Source organism: Cicer arietinum, chromosome 4 (assembly GCF_000331145.2).
Source record: "Cicer arietinum cultivar CDC Frontier isolate Library 1 chromosome 4, Cicar.CDCFrontier_v2.0, whole genome shotgun sequence".
Taxonomy (NCBI): Eukaryota; Viridiplantae; Streptophyta; class Magnoliopsida; order Fabales; family Fabaceae; genus Cicer; species Cicer arietinum.
In genome coordinates, this window is record NC_021163.2 from 14419348 (window position 1) to 14443300 (window position 23953).

The 23953-nt window shown below is 30.9% G+C and overlaps 5 protein-coding genes across 5 annotated transcripts; 2 read left to right on the top strand and 3 right to left on the bottom strand.

Moving 5' to 3' along the window:
- Nucleotides 1–517: 517 nt before the first annotated feature.
- LOC101490385 (uncharacterized) lies at nucleotides 518–4792 on the top strand. The gene is made up of 4 exons (XM_004496818.4): nucleotides 518–735; nucleotides 955–1186; nucleotides 3818–3878; nucleotides 3998–4792. The coding sequence occupies exons 1-4, from the start codon at nucleotides 674–676 to the stop codon at nucleotides 4576–4578; spliced, it is 936 nt and encodes a 311-aa protein (XP_004496875.1). The 5' UTR covers nucleotides 518–673; the 3' UTR covers nucleotides 4579–4792.
- A 364-nt stretch (nucleotides 4793–5156) lies between these two features.
- On the bottom strand, nucleotides 5157–5989 carry LOC101490708 (uncharacterized). The gene has a single exon (XM_004496819.4). The coding sequence runs from the start codon at nucleotides 5781–5783 to the stop codon at nucleotides 5442–5444; it is 342 nt and encodes a 113-aa protein (XP_004496876.1). The 5' UTR covers nucleotides 5784–5989; the 3' UTR covers nucleotides 5157–5441.
- Nucleotides 5990–6689: 700 nt separating this feature from the next.
- LOC101499484 (probable beta-D-xylosidase 5) lies at nucleotides 6690–10306 on the bottom strand. The gene is given in 9 exon segments (XM_073367255.1): nucleotides 6690–7003; nucleotides 7646–7720; nucleotides 7723–8041; nucleotides 8044–8115; nucleotides 8117–8370; nucleotides 8373–8396; nucleotides 8775–8872; nucleotides 9296–9434; nucleotides 10303–10306. Coding segments are annotated over 9 exon segments (1083 nt in total). The 3' UTR covers nucleotides 6690–6905.
- Nucleotides 10307–14951: 4645 nt separating this feature from the next.
- On the top strand, nucleotides 14952–20926 carry LOC101491030 (vacuolar-sorting receptor 1-like). The gene is made up of 12 exons (XM_004496820.4): nucleotides 14952–15595; nucleotides 16389–17081; nucleotides 17165–17253; nucleotides 17377–17446; nucleotides 17703–17786; nucleotides 17887–17963; nucleotides 18059–18140; nucleotides 18758–18840; nucleotides 18955–19021; nucleotides 20008–20136; nucleotides 20220–20332; nucleotides 20453–20926. Exons 1-12 carry the CDS (start codon nucleotides 15289–15291, stop codon nucleotides 20549–20551), a joined length of 1893 nt encoding a protein of 630 aa, XP_004496877.1. The 5' UTR covers nucleotides 14952–15288; the 3' UTR covers nucleotides 20552–20926.
- LOC101491345 (transcription factor bHLH84-like) lies at nucleotides 18954–23752 on the bottom strand. Its single transcript, XM_004496821.3, has 5 exons — nucleotides 23060–23752; nucleotides 22410–22667; nucleotides 22076–22141; nucleotides 21923–21988; nucleotides 18954–21771 (listed from the first exon to the last, which is right to left on the bottom strand). The coding sequence occupies exons 1-5, from the start codon at nucleotides 23477–23479 to the stop codon at nucleotides 21703–21705; spliced, it is 879 nt and encodes a 292-aa protein (XP_004496878.1). The 5' UTR covers nucleotides 23480–23752; the 3' UTR covers nucleotides 18954–21702.
- Nucleotides 23753–23953: the final 201 nt, after the last annotated feature.

Consider the following 23953-nt stretch of genomic DNA (forward strand, 5'->3'; position numbering starts at 1 on the left):
CTCATTCTCATATACTAAGTCAACTTATTCTTTTCTAATGCATGAGAAAAGAATAGGTAACATTATTTTGTAACATACTATTGAAAGATATTCTTGGTGTGATAGTGCAAATCATATCAAGGTTTCCAAAGTACCCTGAAGGGATTCGCTGGTTATCTCATTTGCATCCGATTGGTGGGGGCGAATCGAACCTAAAGGCTAGTGTAACAACACGTTTTGGAACTTGCTACATATAATCTTCATCAACAACTTCACTATTAAAGTCTTGCAGCAACTGTCACCAACACAGATCCAACATTAACTAATCAAGACAACAAAAGATTTAAAGTATATACGGCAAAAAAAAAAAAAATAACGAAGGGATTAAGCATCCATTAAATTTGACTCAAACAAATTCAAAATTACACATGTTACTGAAATAAGAAAGCGGACGAGGCTAGTATAAGTTTTCTGTTTGGGACAAGCAAGTATTTTGATTTTTTTAATTAATTAAAAACATTTTATTAATTGGAAAAAAAAAAAAAAAAAAGAAGAAGAGAGAAACTGCGCTGGTTTAAAACTGTGTTGCCCGGATAGTGACCGCGACACGTAGGTGGAAATGGAAAGAAGCTTAGCCCGTAATCCCAAAAGTGTAGCTCAAGATTGAGATTTTGCTGCAAAACCCTAATTCATCATGTCTCCCCGAGACTCCGATTCCAAGCGTCGCCATTCTAACTTCGATCGACGAGAACCAAGGTAATTATAATTATAATTATAATAATAATAATAATAATAATCTCTATGCCTATTTTTAATATCTGTTTGGTTTTCATGAGTAATTGAATGCTTTGCATTGCATTGCACTGCATTGTCTCATTATCTATTTACTTCAAACTGTAATCTCGTAGTTCTTGTTCCAATTCAATTATATGATTTCGATTTCTTGAATTTTGATTCCGGCGATGTTGATTTTAGCCCCAAGAGATATAGAAGAGATAGAGATAGAGAAAGAGAAAAAGAAAGGGAGAGAGTGACCACAAATGATGGAGGAGGAAGAGGAGGAGATCATAAAAAGAGAAACCTAACACTGCCACACCATTCTAAGCAAGATCCTAACGATGCTTCTACCAAGAAATCAAATCCAAATGATCACTCTGACCCGTCCAAACATTTGTCTCAACCACCAAGATCTCGCTCTTATTATCAGGTTATACCAATTTTGTTTTACATATGGACCATGTTCTGCACCTAATTATATTCAAATCTGCATGTTCACTTGTATTAGATTTGTTACAAACTCAAAGAGTGAAGAATCAATCTCATAGAGACTGTGAACGGAGTTCATTAGAATCTTAGTACAAGCTTTACACTAGTAAAACTGAAAATAATGCAGTGCATAATACAAACTGAAATTTATATCTCTAATAAGATTGGATATTGTTTATCCCCTTTTATGCTCTTAGGCAAGTGCATCGAGCCAAAAATCAATGTTGTCAATTGTCAATAAGGGGCTATAGCAGACCATCCCCTGTCCGCTATAGAACATGCAGTAGCAGAGCAATTTAGTGTAGAATCCAAAATAATAGCTGTTGCAGATGTTATAGCGCCAAACCTCAGAATGCGATAAAAAAAAATTCCAAAACAAACCCTTAATTTAGAAGTTATGACTTTTTGGTTGGAGTATTTTAGGAAGCAATTAATAGACACGAGAACAGCGTTTGGGCTTCTCTTCTCTCACTCTTGCTGCCATTTTTCACCATCTCACCGGTTAGTCACAAGACTCACAACTAATTATTGAGTCTTTATGTTATGTATATAGTATAAATTATATGCCTTTGCAAAAAGAAATATAGCATAAATTATACAAACTGTAGAAAAAAAAAATCAAAATAGCAAACAATTGGAATTTGTTCTCACATTATAATATATTCTTGAGTAATTCTTGTGTGGTCGCAACACCAAATCCAAATCATTTAGGCACACAAAAATACACATCATTTAATTTTTTCAATACATTTCACGACCAACATCAACATATTTGATTTTCTTGCACTGTTTCATATGATGGTTTAGAGACATGGTTCCAACCACCCGACCTATACACCTATCCACAACTAGGGATGAGAATTGGCCAGACCGATCGATAGAGGTTTACGTCAGGTCCAAGCCAAACCAGGCCAGACTTTTTTCTTAAACAATAAGGTCAAGGCTTCTAAAAAAGCCTATTTAGTTAAAAAGGTCAGGCTACAGACCACATAATAAGCCTTTTAGGCCTATTAGGTCGGCCTATTTAAATAAATATAAATAATAATTTTTTACTACTATAATTATTATATTAATAATAATTTGATCTTTTGTTATATATTCAACTTTTAGTAATTTACGCATATTAACCTCATTTAATTTTTGACATATTTAAATGTATTATTATAAAATATAATTTAAGTATAAAGTCATATTCTTTAAAATGTGATATTAAATATCAAAATAGAACTTGATTTCATTGACTTATTAACTTGTTAATCTATTTAAAGATATGCTTGATTACTTATTTAATAGACCATACCAGACTTCTATCAAGGTCAGACTCAAACCTAAAAAGTAAGCCTTACTATCAGTCCCTAATCTAGTAAAAACTTATCTGCATTAGTAATTTTGGTCCTTTTACTTTTGAGGTGGTTCATCACCTTGAATAGTTTTAGTCCTAACTCCCAAAATTTTCACATTAACTTCATTCACAAATTAATTACCAACAGCTTGTGAATCCATTTATAGCTATCAGATATGCATCTATTAAAACTAAGTTACAATTTAGAAAATATATATGAAATGCAGAAGAAAACAACACGTGATGGAAATGCAACAACAACACCCCAAAGACCAAAACATAATCAAGAACCAGAATAGTTTTTAAAATGTAAATCAACTTTCAATATAACTTAATAAAAAAGGTACAAGATGGATGCACGAAAAGCCAAATCAGTTTGACAACTACATAACATCCTTTTCATTTTATTTTCTTGAAGTTGAAAAATGAAATGCAGGTTTCAAGCACGTGATTCAGGTCCTAAAAATGAATAAGCTTTTTTCCCATGTTTTCTGTTTGAACAAGAAGCAACATTAAAGACATGGTAGCGTGATGCAGGTCCTAATAATGAATAAGCTTTTTTTCCCCTCTTTTCTGTTTGAACAAGAAGCAACATTAAAGACATGGTAGCCAGAAATCTAATTAATATTCATAGGGATGAATAGTGCAAAATGCGGAAATAACACCAGAACTACGAAGACCAAAACAAAACAAAACCAGAAGGAATACCAAAACAAAACCAGAAGGAATACCCAAACAAAACTAGAAGGAATACTAAAACTAAAGGAAATTGAACCAAAAAATAAAACCCAAGATAAAAACCAGAATGTAACTAACCTTAACTAGAATGAAGAGCACACAAATACGGTGGAGAACTGTAAACCCGCTGTCGAGCAGCACAACGCAGTTGGAGTGGCAGGAGGAAAGAACTATTAAAATAAGGCCCTAGTTTATTGGGTTCGTAAGTAATGGGACATATTGTTGTGGGCACTTCCGGATAATTTAAAAAAAAAATGGGCCGCAAAAAGTAATAAGTTAAATAACAAATATAACTTGGAAAAGTTTTTTTTTCTCCAAAAACTGACCCAATGTGTCAACATATCTCGCCCTGTTTTTTCAGTGTGTTAAATAGTGTGGGCCAACTTGAGTGGTTGAGTTCAAAACATCAACTCGCCCCGCATAAAATAGTGGATTAAACGGCCCAGGCGGGCGAGATCGACCCGTTTTGGCCACCCATAGTTTTTATAACAGCATGATGAACGGGACATTAATGTGCAAGTCGGTCGAAACACTGGTCAAAGGGAAGCTGGTGGTGAGTTTCCTTATTTTTATGTTGGACATATATATATTCTTTTCCTTCATTTTTATTGTCTATGGATGGTTTGTAGATTGACTATACACTCAAGCCCATAATACTTCAATTCCATGCAGGAAAAGCCTATACTCAAAGTAAAGAGAATAATCAACGGGTGGAAACAAGTCAGAGTAGAGAACCAAGAGATGAGAAATCACGGGCTAAACTGCATGATAATTTTCAGAGAAGAGACAGTTTTCCAGAAAGGAAAGACAATCCAACACCTTCTATAAGGAAAAGGCCAGCATTTAGGGAGAAGAAGATTCCAGTGGATTCAGGAGAGGCTAATCCAGCTGCGACGGTGACAGTAAAGTCAAGCCATACTGACCACCCTCCAGAAAGGAATGAAAGGAAGGAGGAAAGAAGCAGCAACCCTAACCATCTGGGTAGACCTGAGAAGCAAATTGCAGAGGACAGGGTACCCAACAAGATAGAAGCTAGGAGGGATGCCTTTTCATCAAGAGTAAGGTACGGGGAAAGTGTCAGCAATAGCAATTACAGAGGAAGGGATAAATTTAATGGAAGACAGGGTATTCCTCCTATTAAGACTCGAACAGAGAAATGGAAACATGATTTATATCAAGAGGTTAACAAGGATCCCATTGCAAAGAATGAGGATGATCAGATTGCAAAGCTGGAAGCACTCTTGGCTTCATAATATCGAACTGTAGCCAGTATTTGGTAAAGTTTGTTATGGTTGTTTTCAGAAATCATTATTTTAACACGTAGCATGTTGGACAATTTCCAGAGATTACCAATTTTAATTTTTTTGTCTATCTTTCTAGTTTACTTGTTTTAGTTTTATGGCATGTGTTGCACTTGAGCTGCCAAATCGCTTATTATGATATATCAAGTCATTGCTAAATTCAGCATAGCTATTGCCTATTGGGTCTCTTGAGAGAAAGCTATCAATTTTTGCAAATAGCTTAACAGGACTATCTCCCTTTACTAATAAGCCTTTTATTTTACCAAATCTTACAAATAAGCTAGTGTAGAGAGAGGTATGTATGAGAAAAAAATGTGAGCATAACGTTATTCTAACTTTAAAAAATCCAAATTCTTTTTTACAGCGTTTTCATTTTTGAAATAGTACTTCTGATCTTTGTTAACAGCTACAACTTTATAACCAAAATACCGAGCAACTGAAATAAATAATGAACCACACATTTGTAATCTTCATTGTAGCACATAAATGAACTACATGAGTAGTAGTAATCCATATTTCTAGACATGTAATTAAAAGAAAAGAGAATTGTTTCACTTCAAATCTTTAAACTTAATCTTCATTGTAGCACATAAATAAAAAGTTTGTATTCATTACAGTTAATTCCCTAGAGATAAGCTTACAAATTACAAGATCAAAAGTATACACTATACACAACAATGGCAGATGAGATTTGCCCATCATCTTAAACAAATGAATGAAACCTGAGAAGAGACATAAAAAATCTAAAAGTTCCAAATATTGTTTCTTAAAAAACAAGGAAATTTGAACATCCTCTTATCCCCAATGATGTTATATCATTTGTAATTGCGAATGCTGTTGATATTCTTTGAGGGTCGTTGGGTAGCATCATGAGAAACAGTAGTAACATGGGAAGTGGTAGAAGCTGTCGCAGTGATGCCTTTGGGGCTAACCAAAACTCCATCAACACCAAATCTGTGCTCTAAGAATTCAGTTGTGGGTTGCTGAAAATCAGACCTTGTTCTTCTGTGAGAAGATCCTGTGATGGAGCCAGATTCCAATAGCAAGTGGTAGCTACGGTTTGTGCTCTCAGAATGGGAGAAGCTCCTCGTGAAGCTGTGGTGATGAGGCTTCTGCTTCTTGATTGCATGAATAAGATATGGTATCAATCCTTCCATTGCTTAATTCTCTTTCTTTCAAAAAAACACAACTTTTGACTATGGCTATTGAATGAAGCCTTGAAGTTAAACGTGGTTTTTATTTTTGTATATATGGGAATTGTAAAGGAGGACATATTTATATTGTTGCAGTGCCATGGAAGATTTTTATGGGTCAATGCAAATTTGATTCCATTCACATCCTCCCACAAGTCCATTTTGACAAAAGAATGTTAATGCTATGCTCAATCTTGAGTGGTCTATATATTATTAATAGTATTTGTTAAAAAGATAAATATAAATAAATACATAAAGTTGATATACACGAATGTTGCCAATACATTTTTGCTTCTAACAAAAGGAAAGTAGTTTTGACTTTTGGAGGGTGTTTGAATATTCTTATTACGGTAGTTGAAATTTGGAAATGGAATTGAAACTGGCTCTCACATATATGGATAGAGTTTTTTTGAATGTAAAGTGAGGCGGCTGATATTTGCGCGTAGATACATTACTGCTACATAACGTTAGTCACTTATGCTGAACAGCTCTCAAATAGAATAAGCAAACACCAATCATACTACCTAAAATCAATTTTTGAAATCTAAACATTGATTTTTACATATTAATTAAAATTGACTTTAATTTGTTGATATATCCAAACATTAATTAATTTATTCACAATCAATCAAATACACTTGATGACATGCAGCAACCAGTCCACCAACAAACTTCATAGCCACATATTCCCTGCACCACCACACAATGTCAATAGGTAGTAGTGTATTGTACATTCCAAATGTGAAAACTAGACAAATATAAGTAACTAAATTTTACTAGATTTATAATTTTTATATATATTAAATATCCCAATTCAAGGGAGGAAATAGCTCTAGATTTATTGAGCACCTATAGAGAAATTACATTTTGCAACATGTTAAAATGGTTAAAAGTCAGATTAAATTTGTATCAATTTTGTGAGGATTAATGTTAAATTCTATCAATTGTTTCACTAGAGCACCAAAACACTACACAACATTTGATCCATTGTTCTTCACAACAATCACAAGCAAAAATGTTAAATCCAAACAACTTATGTTGGAAATGTCAATTCCTTGACCATAAGAGAAGATTGTTGAGTAGCAATCATGTATGTATGTTCTTCCAGGGAGTTTCCATCATGTCTCTCATTGGAACTTGGTCAACATAAGATGGTGGATACCATGTAAAAGGGAACCTACCACCTATAAATAATTATACTTCACTGTTAGTCCAAAGATTGTAATATCATGTAACAAAATATGTAAAGATAAATGTAGGAGTGAATAGGCATATTATTCCTCCAAATTATAAATATTTGTCAAAATAGTCCTTCGCAAATACATCATTGAAATTGTAAAGTTGCCGGTTAAAATAGTTATTTTTTAAACTTTTATTTTATCGTAAGAGATAATGATGTATAGAATATGTGGTCCTTCCAGGTTGATTACATATTAATGTCACCACGCCAGAAACTTATGAAATTAGGTCTCATAAAGACTAATTTGTCAATAATTAGTCTATGTAAAATTGCAATTACCGACAAATTTGTCCTTAAAAATGACCTAAATGATATACTCAAATTAATGATCAATGAGCTGATATGTTATTTATGTAGGATATAGGAAGGGCTGCATATTTCATTTATCGTAGTGCCACATCAAAACCTCTAACTGAAAAAGTTAACAAATAAACTATTTTAAATGATATTTTTTAATTTTAGAGATGTATTTGCTCATTCTAAAAAATAGGGACTCCTTTGGCTAATGGTTACAATTTTGAGGATTAATTTTCCAATTCACTTATAAATATATAGAGGTATATATTAATACAAAGCTATATTATACCTGGATTATAGTCTCCAAAAATTACTTGTGCTAAGGCATTTCCTCCATCTTGACCAGGATAACCAACCCACAATATCCCCCTATGCTGCCAACACTTTTAGTGAAAGAAATATCAATAGGACCAGATGTCATTATAACTAAAATCAATGTTCCTTTGATAGAAGCAGCCACATCTTTCACAAGCTTCTCTTGAAATCCAGGTAATGTCAAATTCACTCTACCCAGCCCTTCTGCTTCTATAGATTGATCTATTCCCACAACCAACACAACTGCATCAGCAGAGGCTGCTGCAAAAAGGTTCTGATTACTGCATTTAACGTCGCTGCAACCACGCACATAAGTTACCGAAGAAATGTACTTTTGTAGTCCTCGTAATGGACTTGTATAGTAACAAGACAAAGTATGCCAGCAAAGTTACTAATCATAACTGTGGTGGCATTTGCATTTGGTCCAAACAAAGCCAAATTTTTCTATCTTAGTCTTTGATAAAGGAAGAGCTCCATTGTTTTCTAGCAAAACTTTTCCTTGCTTTGCAGCTTCTAGAGCCAATTGCTGATTTTCTTTAGTGCATGCATCAGATGGACCAAGGTTTTCAAATGGAAGTGATTTTGGGTTATCAAAGAAGCCAAGTCTCATTAGGACTATGTAATTGTACACCAAGGCTTGTTCTACAATAGATATGTCTACTTTCTTCATGTTCACAGCATTTGCAGTGTATTTTTTAGAAAGTCGCCACAGTTCATGTTTAAACCTGCATGATATATAAGATCATACCATTTAGTGTGTGTTTGGTTCTATGATGACCAAATTGATTTTGTAAAATTAATTTTCGTTAAAAGCAAGTTGAAAGTAAAATAGTTTTTATTTGAATACGTTTATGAAAAAGTAAATTGAACAATTAATTTGAGACTAAAATCAATAGTAGAGACAAAAACTCTAAATTATAGTTTCAAATTAGAATCAATTCTAGAAATAGAATCAATTATACACCTAAGGAATCAATTTTGCCATATCCAAAAGTTAAACCAAACATACACTTAATAATCCAAAACTGGTCATATTTTTTTTCCTCCCAATCAGAAAATTGTATAAGTAATTTGCAGTTACAACTTCAGTTCTACTTAATTACCTGCTTTCAGTACAAGAGCCAGTGCATCTTCAGGAGTTGCTGTGTAATGAATTGAGTTGTAATAAACTTCAATTGAATCACAGTCTGAAACAATATATCTGTGCAAAAAAGCATAAGATATCAGGGAAATGCACTTGGTTATCTGTCATATACTAAAAAATAGTTCTTCACAGAGTAAGCAACATTTTTGTCACTATAGTCCATGAATGCATCAATATTACAAAAACATCATTGAGTGTATGTTCTGTCAGCCATAACACATTTAAAACTCATTAGGATATCTTTAAATATATGTTTAAATATCTTTAAAGATTATAATTTTAGATTTAAATATATATAAGATTTAAGATATGACATCATTACGATATTATTTCTATTTGAAATTCTGTTTAAAGTATTTCTATGATTTTTTCCTTATGTTAAGAATATGATTCAAGATATATTTTTATATTACAATTTAACTTTTATATACAGAACTGTGAATAAAAATTTAGAATGAAACTTCTTTGAAAAAAACCAACAGTACCTTGCGATCAAAATGTGTCCCTGGTCCTAAATTAGAGACACCATGAAGTGCCTCTGACCACCATTCATAAGCAGGAACACCAAGCCTTGAAATACCAGAAGTGTTAAGTGTGAGACCAAGTGCTTGACTCTTGCCTCATAAGATAGGGAAGTGTTGCAAAATGGAAAGTTACTAACTAGTCTTAAGAGAGTTCTTGTCACATGCATCTTTTTTATTTGAAATTGGAAGTACAAAAAAGGAAAAGGAAATGCATAAGAGCAAAAGTTGATTTTTCATGGTGTTATGTTATGTTGCAAAAACTTCACAAGTTTTGTGCTGTGTTGGATAGATGGTATAAGCTTGATCATTTATATACTAGGTTTGTACCTATGTTTTAAAAATCATACCCAATTGATCGGTTGGTTTGATCTCAATTGAACTAAATTGAACCAGAGTTGAACCAAAATCAACTAGTTAGTTCAACCGATTTTTATATTTTTTTTTATATTTATTTATTTATTCTTTTTCTAATTTTAATTTTTGTATTTATCACTTGGTTCAACTATGATTGAAGTGATTTAATTAATTGAACCATATTCTAAATGTTTCGTGACATCAATTCGATTTCTAGTCCGGTTTGAAAACATTGTCCTTAAAGATTGTCTTTTTTTTTTCTTCCTTTTTCATGCAAAAAGTTTTTTGGTTGCTTATGAATTGAGATATATGCTAGAAGGTAGTGATTTTGATTCCTGCTTTGGCAGAAATGCACACAACGATTCAACTAAACAAATGTATTGCATGGCACCACTGGTGTGCTACATGGTCCAACATAGATATATAGAGGTTGATAGATTTTATTAGTCATAGTAATGGTTTGTGAAAATATATTAGGAACGTTTCTCAGCATGATTAGCTGCTAACAAAGAGCTGCTAGTATATGATAATATGAGTCTATGTAATGATCTCTATGCATTTCTTCCTAAAGGATGATAAAGAGGTTATGGCAACATATTTCATACAAACCCATCACAAATGCTTTCAATTTCTAGGTTTCAAATGAGTTTTTGGATGAAATGAATTTTGGATTTCAATTTCTCAATTTAGTGCATATACATAGAAATTCATAACAAATTAGAGAAGAATGAACATTTTGAGAATAATAAATAATTTAAAGGACTAACAAGATGCATTTAGCCTTATTCTATTCTAAGGAGGGATTGCTCTTCATGCACTATCTCCTTACTTTTTGCAGTGAAATGTAATGATTTTGAGTTATAAATTGAACTCATTTAGTAAATTATAAGTATTGGATTGAAGAAATTGAATACTTATTAAGTATTAATATTAAAATATTATAAATGAGAGATGTAATGGTAATACTCACTTAAATAACCAAATTGAAAATCCACCCTTGTAGATGCTATAAGATGGTCTAATTGTAAGAGAAATAGGTACTTAAGTCATGGTAGCAAGGGTAGAGTGTCCTCAAAGACATTGAAGATAATAAAGTGCACGCTTCATTTAATGTTACTAATATTTGTACTCTTGTTAACAATTTTTATTCTTTGAATTTTTCTGAACAAAAAAGATCCAATTGTTATATGAATTGCAATTTTTTGAGTTTGATGAGTCAAAAACTCACAATTTTATAATTTATTTATTGAGTTATGTTGAAAATTAGTAAAGACAGAAAAATTAAATATTTACTTTTCAATTGATAGATCGATTGATTCAGTTTATTTTAGTTCTTTTAATGTCAACAATTATTGAACTAAGTTTTTTAGCTATGAAAATTATTAAAACAAAACTCCAAAAGTAAGAAGGAATCTATTTTTATTTTTTTTAATATTGAAAAGAAGATTATTCATAAATTTCTTACAAATGTAATTATTGATGATTTTTATTCTCCAAAAAATCGTCTTATACAATTAAAGAAGTGAAATTTTTTACTATGTAATTGAGTTTATTATAATTTTTGTGTGTATTTTATACTATATTATATTTATAATTATATATCAAAATTATTTATTATTATTATTATTATTATTATTATTATTATTATTATTATTATTATTATTATTATATTTTACTATACCCGTAACGGAATAACTTAACAGAAGGACTAAATTAATTGCGGACTTACAATTTTGAAAATCATTTTACTTATTCGCAAGTTTTAAGGATTAAAAGGGTGATTATTTCCATTTTAAAGACTAAATAATTGATTTATTGGAAAGAAAAAAAAAACTTTAGTAATAAGTTTGCAATTAGCATTAGCTAGTATCCAATTTTGAGAGAATGGTTGCACCGCACGTGAAACAAAAGCTCCAATTTTGAGCTTGTATAATTAATTCACGGTCAAATTGCTGAAACTGGGAATCAACGCTAAATCAATTAATATGTAGTATATACTATATACTATGTTTCAAGTTTTGTTTCAGTGAATCCATTTGGGAAAAGTGGAATTTTTAGTCTATAATCTCAGTTTGTATTTCTCTATTAGTAATTTGTAAGCTTAATTACATTTTGTGAAGGAAAATTTGACAATCAAGTTAGATTAGATTTATTTTGTGTCCAAATCATACTAAATCGAATAAGATTATTAATATGTACCATATGACTATCGACTCTATTAAATCAGACAAGATGCTTAGTATTTCTATCCAAGTTTTTTACTATCAATCTTTAATTAGTGAACTTGAAAAAATGTTAATTAACTGATTATCACTCATATGTGTTAGTTCAACCAACAAATACGCATATTATTAAATTAAATATCTTCTCTTAAATTTAAATTTGAGACTGTGTAGATTTATAATTATATTTATCATTATTTTTAATACAAAAATAATAATAATTGTCCCTCATTTTACAGTAAGTGTTTCATTTATAACATTTTCATGTCTCAAATTATTTCTTAGGCTACAAAATCAATAAACATTTATTATTTATATTTTGGTAATATACCTCTATTTATTTTGTGTAAGTTGATATAATAAGTCCGCTAATACTATTAATATCATTATTTTAGTAAATGAAGCATGCGAGTTTTAAATGCATTAGAAAAAACAAATTGTATTAAATTGGCCACGTGAGTCTTGACAAACACTTGTCAAATGCTTATTGGCTCGAACGCGTCATTTGGCAACTGCTATCACTTTTTAGTATCTACTTTTGTTTTATTTTTTAAAAATATTTTTTCAATCATCTGATTCTTGAGAGGCTGCGGTAATAGTATCTTAGAATTCCATTAATCAAAGGTTTTTAAAATAGGATCTAATACGATGGTTGATTTGATATTAAAGTCTAAATGTTAATCAATCGTTTAAAATATTTAAATTACAGTAGAATTTATATTATTACAATTGTATAAATTAATTTTAGTAAAAATTATTATATTAATAAAAAGAGTTACGAATATTATTTCAGTCAATAGAGTCTTAATATATAGAACAATCAATCAAAATTATTTTATCATTAGTTTTTTATTTCTCTGTATATGTGCGAAACAATATAAGACATATTTTAAAGTTGTAAACAGTTTAATTATTTGTTTATAATTGTTTTCTTCTTCTAATAAACAAGGGTATTGTAGTTTCTTTTTTCATTTTTGTATTGATGCTCTACAGATATTTGAGGAAATCTACAAGATACGAGAATAAGAAGAAAAAAAACTATTATTTAGTAAAAAAGACAAAAATATTAAATTTATAAAATATGAAGGAATGAAATTCAAAACCTAACATCAATTATTATGAGTACAAAAAATCCTTAATATTAAAATCATTAACGATATGTCTCTTTTGGGAGATCAATATAAAATATTGATTAGACTACTTACTATTTACTATTTGTATCTTTAAAGTCATCTTTTATTTTTTGAGATAGATCTATAAACTTTAAATAATGAAAATATTATATATCGTATTCAACTGTTTTCATAGATAAAATAATAATATTTTGAATGTTTTAAATTATAAATACATTTTAAAATTTTTCTTTTGTTAATAATATTTTATATTAAAATGATTAACAAAAATAAATACTAAATTAATTAACTTAAAACACATTTAAATATCAAAATAATCAATAAAAGACATATTTAAGTTTATTTTTATATTTTTTATACACTTAAAAATTATTATAATAACACTCACACATTTGTTTAAAATATTCAAAATATAGTAGAAGCATGATCTAAAAAAATATGTTTTTTCTTTCTTTATGTATATTAAATAATAAAATATTTTTATTTTTAAAAATTAAAGTGCAGATGTCCACACTATGTTGTAAGTGCGTATGTCCCTGATTTTACATGATTTTTTTGTCCAAACATTTGGCATATTTCAAACTATCAACATTCCTGTTTTTTTCTTCACGAAATAATATTTTCAGTTTTCAAGATTTCTTTAGACTTTTAGCCGATTACATGTATCTATTTAGCATCCTTAATCGCAACATAGAAACGATCAATTACTTGAATTATATTGATCAATACAGTTTTGTTGTTTATGAGCTCACATGCATTATATAATTTTTTTTTCTTTGATGATTAATATTATTATAATTAATTTATATAATTACGAAATTTTGAATTTAAATTAAAGATATAAATTTAATTTAATAATATTTGTATTTATTTTAAAACTTAAAGACATATAAATTTATTTATTATTTATAAATGATTTTCTTAGTATCAATAGATAAACTTGTAAGACCTTTGTTTTTCTTTTTAGAAAATCATAAAAACTTTAATTGATTTATCAGTTTAGTTTCGTTCACTTGTGTATATATTAATTTTGTCTGCCTATTTCTTATATTTCATCTACAATAAATTATAAATAAAAAATTATCAAATTAAATTATACATCTTAATAAAAATAACGAATCACATTTAATTTTTACGATTTCAATATGAAAAATAATTTTATTATTTTTTATAATATATAATAATATCATTGATACTAAAATAAAATAAAATGACAATGTTTTAAATATACTATTATATTCATATATATATATTATATTATATATAAAATTTAATTCAACTAACAAACGTGAATATTTTAAGTTATATATATGTATTTGTTTCAAATTACGTGTGTTAAATTTTTTTACCATATCATTATATACAAAAATGATAAAAAAATTATATATTTATATTTATTTTAAAAATACAGACTAATCTTATTTATATGTTTTTATTTATTAAAAATCTACTTATATTTTATTTAGATGGAGTATACAACTATTTGATTTTTCTATTTTCATACAATAAGATAACGCAAAAAACAAAAAATACAATAGAAAAAACTCTTACAAACATAAATATGTTTATGGAAATGAAAAATTTAATTTATATATATTATTCAATAAAAATTGCTATTTCTAATGTTTGATGAGATATATATCCAATGTAGTTTGACTAGATGCATCAAGAAAACAAATTTATAATGAATGTTGAATGTAAATATATTTAATAAAGTCTAAAATATTTTTGAGTGGACACCCTCCCTTGTGTTGTCCAACTTAAAAAACATTTTGAGTTAAGATTTAATCACATCTAACGATAATTTTATGGAGAAAAGAAGGTAAAATAATGAATTAAAAAAATGAATAAAGATTAAGAAGAGTGTAACAATGAGTAAAAAAAAAATAAAAAATGTCCCCGTAGACTGAGCATTGATTAGATTCTGAGTGAGAAAAAGAAAAACCTTTCCGTTTCCTCAAGTCTCTTCTCTCTCTCTCTCTCTCTATGCCATACTTGAATTTGTTGTACTTGTTTCTTTCTCTAACAACAAATTAAGGAACTCTAAGGAAACAACCATAACTTCCCCACCTTCTTTTCTTTTGTTTCTTCTCTATATACATCACACTTTTTTTTTCTTTTCCTTTTTTAAAAGAAACTAATAAAAAAAGAACACTGCAATTTTTATCCCTTCTCCTTAACGGAATTGATTTCTGAACCCGACCCATTTAGGGATTTGGAAAACCCAGTTGCAGAACAAAATGAAGCTACGAAAATCTTCTCTGGGTTTATTTCTAGGGTTTTTATTACTATCGTTGACGCCGTCTTCAATAGCGAAATTCGTGGTGGAGAAAAACAGCTTGAGGGTAACTTCGCCTGATAGTATCAAAGGAACTTACGATAGCGCGATTGGCAACTTTGGGATACCACAATATGGAGGTAGCATGGCTGGGAACGTTCTTTACCCAAAGGATAATCGAAAGGGTTGTAAAGAGTTTGATGACTCTGGGATTTCCTTCAAATCTAAGCCTGGTGCTCTTCCCACCTTCGTTTTGCTCGATCGAGGAAGTATGATTCTTCTACCTTTTTTTTTTGCTGTTTTTGGGGTAGTTTTTTTGTTTCAGTTAATTTTGTTGTTTTGTTTATTTATTAGTTTTTTTTAGCTGGATTTATTTTTGTTCTAGAAGCTTCTTTTGTCTTTAGTTTATTGCTCTGCTTCTTGCTGAGCTAAAGTTGGTTGATTTTGGTTGTTTAGTGTCACTCCAATTTAGTTGGATTCATGAAGATTTGCTATGGCTTGTCTCTGTATGCTAATCTACTTGTTTATTATTGTTTTTGCATTGCTAAGTTTTACTTCTTTGTTTGATGTTCAAAGAGTTCTACATGCTAGATATAGTCTTTAGGTTTCTCAAGTGTTACTTGGTGAACTAAGTGATTGAGCTCAAGTGGTTATTGAGTTTCAGTTGAGGTCAAATCGACCGGGAATATCTGATATCTGAGTTCGAATCCTGACAGGAACTGCCTTTGACCAGACTTTACTTACCTCTAAGCTGAACTCCACTCATTACCGCCTCGTAAGTACAACTCATATGATAACTGCAGCCTGCAGGGACATTTGATAAGCTAGGGCATGGATTCGAACCCGGGGTGCCATTTTTTTGTTTGAATGGTTTAGTTGTTTGAGATGTTTTTTTAGGTTTTAATTGATAATTGAATACACATAGAATTTAATTTGTGGTTTGCTATTACACCGGCACAGAGAAATCAAGAACTGGAGTTGCATGCTATGCTTATGTCAATTGTTGAAGATTAAAATGTTCTCTCTGGTTTAATGTTATTTCCTTTTACATGTTTGTTGCAGATTGCTTCTTTGCTTTGAAGGTATGGAATGCTCAGAAGGCTGGAGCTTCTGCTGTTCTTGTTGCGGATGATATTGAGGAAAAATTAATAACCATGGACACACCTGAAGAGGATGGATCATCTGCAAAATATATAGAGAACATAACAATACCATCGGCTCTCATTGAAAAGAAATTTGGTGAAAAACTAAAGAGTGCCATAAGTAGTGGGGATATGGTCAATGTAAATCTTGACTGGAGAGAGGCTGTCCCTCACCCAGACGATCGTGTGGAGTATGAGCTGTGGACCAACAGCAACGATGAGTGTGGAGTTAAATGTGATATGTTGATGGAATTTGTGAAGGATTTTAAGGGTGCGGCGCAAATATTAGAGAAAGGTGGTTATACTCAGTTTACACCCCATTACATAACTTGGTATTGTCCTCAGGCATTCACGTTAAGTAAGCAGTGCAAGTCTCAGTGCATTAACCATGGAAGATATTGTGCTCCAGATCCTGAGCAGGATTTCAGCACGGGTTATGATGGGAAAGATGTGGTTGTTGAAAATTTGAGGCAGTTGTGTGTTTACAAGGTGGCCAATGAAACCAAAAAGCCTTGGGTGTGGTGGGACTATGTCACTGATTTTCAAATTAGGTGCCCAATGAAGGAGAAAAAATACAATAAGCAATGTGCAGATGCTGTCATCGAATCACTTGGTAAGTGAGTCGTCTTTTGCTTTTGGTGTTTTTATAGGGTGGTTGAAAACGAGTTCTCAAATATTATTATTCAATATCTGCAGGTCTTGATATTAAAAAGATTGAAAAGTGCATGGGAGATCCAGATGCCGATTCTGAAAATCCTGTTTTGAAAGAAGAGCAAGATGCCCAAGTACTCCTTTATAATTTTCATTTGTTTATGTTGTTGTTCAAGTGATTGTACAAGATTGTTGTTTTTATTATATATTATATATAGATATAGATAGATAGAAATTTAACAAACTAGTTTATGTAGGTTGGGAAGGGATCACGAGGTGATGTTACCATATTGCCTACTCTAGTTGTCAATAGTCGACAGTATCGAGGTTTGTACTATATGCTTCTCTGATATATGTTGATCTGGGTTTTCAATTCTTAAAGTATTGGGAAATGCTAACAAGTGCCCTTGGGGCACTTAACATGGTACTTGTTAAGAATCCAAATGTAGAAAAATAATATTGGAAGTTGAGTAATTTATACTTTGGAATAGTAAACAGTGAGATTTTTACTCAAAACTGTTTTTTTATTTCTTTTTTTAGTTTCTTAACAAGTGCCCTTAGTATTACATTTTTATTTTTGCAGGAAAATTGGAGAAAGGTGCTGTCATGAAAGCTATTTGTTCTGGTTTTGAAGAAACTACTGAACCAGCTGTTTGTTTGAGCAGTGGTAAATGTTTACTATCTCTTAGTATTGGGGGGAATATATTTTTGTTTACTTTTGAGTTTCAAACCTGATTCTTTTTTAATGGCAAAATCTTACTTGGTAGATGTGGAGACGAATGAATGCTTGGAGAACAATGGTGGTTGTTGGCAGGATAAAGGAGCTAACGTAACTGCCTGCAAGGTATTGTATTATAGTGAAAATAAGCATCTAAGAGAGCAAACTAGATTCCAGTTTTCTATATTCATGTTTATAAATATATGTGAATATTTTCTCAGGATACTTTCCGTGGGCGTGTATGTGAATGCCCCTTGGTAGATGGTGTGCAGTTCAAAGGAGATGGTTATACGACCTGTGAAGGTAAAATACAGAACCTTTACATCTCTATTTGCATAAATTTCATCTGAAGTTTATCTAACTCTGAATGTGTTACTTGTACGATGAAAAAGACAGAGATTTGGATTGGGATGAAATAGACCATTAACTTCCTGTTGTTCCATTTCATTATTGAATCCCTATATTCTATATTTTTTTTAAACAAAATAGATCTCTAGTAGTTGATGGCTGTTATACCCTGTCAGAGAATATAAAAATAGCTTTTGATATTCTGATTAGTATGTTTTCAACTTATTCTCCTTAGCTTTCTAAGATAGCTTATCAATACAATATATGCAGAGGATATGTGGACTTTATCCTGATTCTCTCTTCAATTATGAAACAGCTTATGCATAAATACTCATATGATAAACACTTGTTGAATAAGTGCTGAGTTATAAATTGTTACTCGAACACCCCTTAGTTATACTGCAAGAACATAATATTTGAATTTTTTTGAACATGTAGGGATTCTATTGAAAACTTATGAACTATAGAGATCTTATAATTCAGTAAAATATAGGAGCCTATAGAGTAAATTAACCTTTTTGTTTTAAAAAGTGTTCATAGTTTCATTCAACTAGTTTTTTTTGGGTTTACAGCCAGTGGACCTGGACGGTGCAAAATAAACAATGGAGGCTGTTGGCATGAAGCCCGGAATGGACATGCATTTTCTGCTTGTTTGGTTAGTTACTGCGTTTCTTTACACTCATGAATAAATTGGTCTATTAATTTTATTGGTCTATTAATCCTTAACTGAAACTGAATCATGAATAAATTGTCCTACCTTCATGAACAGGATAACGGAGGGGTTAAATGCGTGTGTCCTGCAGGGTTTAAAGGCGACGGTGTTAAAAATTGTGAAGGTGAGATATTTAGATGTTATTTATTTATTTATTTACTTTTCCTGGAATGAACCTTGAAGTATTAAGGTTATCCAGAGCAGTAAGAATATACACGGATCTTTTTTTTTAATGTTTTTTAGGAAACAAATTTTGTTTTTGATATAGTTGTCGTGATAAGTGTATATTCACATTATTTTACAAATACGTCTAGTAATAGGATCCATGGTTTATTGAACTGATTCAAATTGGATTAGATTTTATCTTATGGAAGCTTTTCAAATTATATTAGTATTTGATTTCTTACTGAAAAACCCTTATCAGTTCATAGTTTATGGAAAAGATATATGTGAGCAACTAAAGTTGAGGTGCAAAGGCTGATTTTAAGTCATGCAAGTTGTTTTTAGAAGACTCAAAGTCACTGGCACGGTTATTGCAATTTTTCTTAGAAGTTCATCTGAACTGGCTTTTGGTGTGTACTTGGATTAGAGTTTGCTAACCATGACTTATAAGACCTAGTAGAAAAGCAACTTTTCTTTTTCATTTCCACCTGAACCAATGTTTGAGATCAAGATCAAAATCCTGTTCAAATACCTAATGTTTGATTTTATACTTATATTAGTGAGCAGAGGGAGATTGTTACTGTCTCAATAAGTGAAATGTTGGCTTCTAGGTTAAATATACTTGGATAGTTCATATTTTGATTTTTAACTACATCTCACGATTAAAGTAGTTCAGTTTTTTTTGCAATGATCAATGTTAGTAATTAGTATTGTTAATATTATTATTTTGCTGAGGGTGAGGATTGAAACCACTACCTCCTTATCACTCCATTCCCTAACTCTCACACCCCAACCACCAAGCTATACCCTTTCACGATTAAAGTAGTTAACTAGTTATACTATTCCTTCAGCTCAAATTTGTGAGATGGATGAAACCTGGAAAAGTTTCATCATAACTAGAACAAATGAATATCTGATGTTGAACTTATTTGTGCTTCATCCTTGCAGACATTGATGAATGTAAAGATAAAAAAGCTTGTCAGTGCCCTGAATGTAGCTGCAAGAATACCTGGGGCAGCTATAACTGCAGTTGCAGTGGGGATCTTCTGTATATCAGGGACCATGATGCCTGCATAAGTGAGTTACACACTTGTCATTTCTTTCACACTCAAACATTTGAATAAGCTTTTTTCTCACATTACTTTTTCGGTATTCTGCAGGTAAAACTGCCAGTCAAGAAGGAAAGTCTGCTTGGGCTGCATTTTGGGTCATTGTAATTGGTTTAGTTCTGGCAGCTTCAGGGGCATACCTTGTCTACAAATATAGAATAAGGGTAAGCTTGGTTGCACTCTCCCGGTTTAGTGACAATATTTAACGCCTTCTTATTTCTTCGTTTACTTTGTCGTATTTGATTGAGTACAAATTAATTGTATTTTTGTTGGCTTTTTTGCAGTCATATATGGATTCTGAAATAAGGGCAATCATGGCACAGTATATGCCCTTGGACAGCCAAGCAGAAGTTGTAAATCATGTCAACGATGAAAGAGCATGAAACTGAAAACTTGTCTGCCTGTTGGGGATATTGGCAATCGTGTGTTGAAACCATGGTGTGGTTCAACTTGTACTTTTTTTATTTTTTATTTTCCAACTTTTCAAAATTCTGAGCATTGAAAAAAATTAATAGTGTATCATATGAACAATAAAAAGCTGAGAATTAGATAGATGTTCTATGTTGTCATTCGGAATGTAGCAAGTTGTATACTTGAAAGGACTGAATTTAGGGCAGACTTTTAAGTTATTTCAGTAGATTTGTAGGTTTAATGTTTATGTGATGTCTTGTTCCACACTTATGATTGTAACCTATTTTGCTTTTAGTACAGGTTTATTAACACTGTTCATCTATTGATTGGTAGAGTGTTTATTTTCATTTTTTGTTGACTGTGACAAATTTGTACAAAAACTAACCTTGGGGAATTTTATTTGTGGCGGCTACATGAAATATAATTAAGCTAGTGAGTTTGGGATGCTTATGGAATTAGTGATTAAATCCTTGATCATAGATACAGATGAATGTACATCAGTTGTGCTGACATAAATCCATTTTAATTTAGACAGATAAGTATGACCAAACATTAAGAAACCATTTCAACGTTAATCTTACATTCAATTACGATTGATGAATGCCGATTTTTTCCAAATTCAATTGTGACTGTAGTTTGAAAACTGTGTATCACCGACATTGAAAGTGCGTCTGGTGTTTGACATAAGTAACACATGCAGTTACATTTAATTTTTTTTATTGTTTAAGTTATTATTGGTGTCAATATCAATGTTGTGTTTGGTGTTTGGATGAATGCTTTAGAGCTTGGAAGGACACTAATTTTGGGTTTAGAGTTTGGAAGTACAGACTAATTTTGGATTCTTGAAATATACCAGACAAGATGCCAATGACTCAAGGCCGGTGGGATGTTGAAACTAAACTTCAATAATCAAATCCATAAATAAGGAGACAAGAAACCAACTCAATATGATGTCTCATTGTCAAAAAATAAACACAGTTATTTCCTTAGGATTAATAAATGAATACCTATGAAAGAACAGAAGCATCACAAAATGCCAAAATAGCATGCAACTTCAGCTCTTAAACTGGTGCATCCTATTTTATTGTGTGCAATATATCTCTGGTTGTTGCAATGTTGAGGTTTATAGGCCAATGTTCATTCCATTGTACGCAATGGGAGAATACATCCAGAGATCATCAGAGCTTAGAAGCTGTAAATTTGAAATCAAAATATGAACAAACATGAATTAATCTCAATATTTCAAAAATATATAATATGCACAATATATTTTTCTTTTTTGCAGTGAAATAAAATTAGGATTCATAGTAAGTAAGGACTTAGGAGGATCCTCATGTTTTTACCTTAATTTGGAGCTGTAAAAACTTCACATATTGCACAGCTTCCTCAAGCATGGTGCTTATATCCACCTATAATTCATGAGGAAGGAAATTAGATAATTTTAGCATCTTAACCAATTGTTTAATAGTAGTTGAATTGCAATTTTGAGAATCTACCTTAGTTCCATTAGGGACTAGGCTTTGTAGGATTCTCAATCTTTCATTTATTCTCTCTCTTCTTCTCTGCATAATAGCAAATAAAAATCTCTTGAGATCTAGTCCTTTAACAGTTCAGAATCACAGCATTTCAAGAACATAAAAATTATTGGCAATAATATATTTTGAGGAAAAAGTTTAATCAGAGTATACATTGTCATAGTCAGTGTAAAAAAGTTTTACATATATATCCAATCACATCTCATCATATAGATGCATGTGTAAAACTTTTTTATATTTACAATGTATAAAAATTAAATCTCTGGATAAAAAAGAAAACACTTGTTAGACATACTTTTGCATAGACGCCCTGTGGATCAATGGCAGAAGAACCTCTATTAGATTTTGATTTTCCCTTTGACTTCTGAGCTTTCGAATTGTTCTTCGAGATTGAAGACCCTCCTGCTTTTAGCTCCTGTGAAGCATTGAACTCATCATCCTCTGAGCTCAAGTTCTGCTCCTTAAGATCAGGACTTACATCCTCTTCAGTGTTGCTTATGAAAGAAGATTTTAGTTTCTTTCTAGATTTAACATTTCCATTGTTCTTTTGTACCTATAGAATCATTAAATCAATATTATCAAATCATGATGAGAACATACAAAATCAAACACATAAAATTAATTCTGCTGGAAAACAAATGCATGTCACAATATCACTAGGACTATGAAAACGTGATTTATCGTCTGTTTGGATTGACTTATTTGAACTTACTTACTGGTATAAGCACTTATGAAATTATTTAAGAGAGCTTATGTTACGCCCATAAGTTATTTTCAGCTTATTTCTCTAAACTTTCAAGATAACTTATGAAAAAACTTATATAAAACAACTTAACTTTATTTTATATTTTGATATAGAAATAGTTAATATACAAGCACTTATATAATAAACATTCCAAACAGAAATTTAATTTAGAAAGAAAAACAAGATTTATGTTATCCTACCTTCATTAAGCTCCTAGATCTTTTTCCTGAATTTTCCAGGTTGTTGTTAACACCCTCTTCAACTGATTCAGAAAGCAACACTTGTTCAAAAACCTTGTGAGCTTGAAAGTTCTTGTCACCAATAACCTCTTGACCAATGTTGGTAGTATCAGCAATAGAGTTGGTTGCTTGTAAAAAACTCAAAAAATCAGTGTTACTATTATCAGCATTTTGAGGAAAATGTGAAGTATTATTATTCATCATTATTGTAGATTGATGTCCAGGCCATAATGTAGATGGAATTTCCAAATTGAAATTTCCATAATGGTATTGAGGGACTTGGAAGTTATCAAGTAAGTGGTCCATAAAATCAGCTTCCTCAGCTGTGTAAAATCCACTTAGAGAACTCCATTCTTCACAAGTTTGCTCAGAAGAATCCATTTTTATATCCTTAGTATATATGGTTTTTCTTCTTTCTTAATTGTGATTGTAGAAGAAGCTTCACTTGTCAATACTATGTGTATTTATAGCTAACTAATCAGTAAAAATAATATACCACTACAAATTGACTAAGTCCATACCCTTAGTTATTTAATATGCACAAGTCCACGATAAAACTATTTGAAGTTATATTGGAGTATCACATTATCAAAATTATCATACTATTGAATTTTTGTTTTTTTGTTTTAATAATCGCTACTTATATTTAGAAATATAAAGTAGTTCAAACGTTTCACATATGAGAGAATGAAAGGTTGGTGTAAATATGTGATTTTTGTATTAGAATGACATTATTAACCACTATGCAGATTGCCAAGATCTAAAAAATTATTCCCACAGATGATAGAGATGCAGAATATTTAAGTAGTATTTATGGGAATGAGAATAAGAAGATTTGCTTTTGGAGGGTTGTAG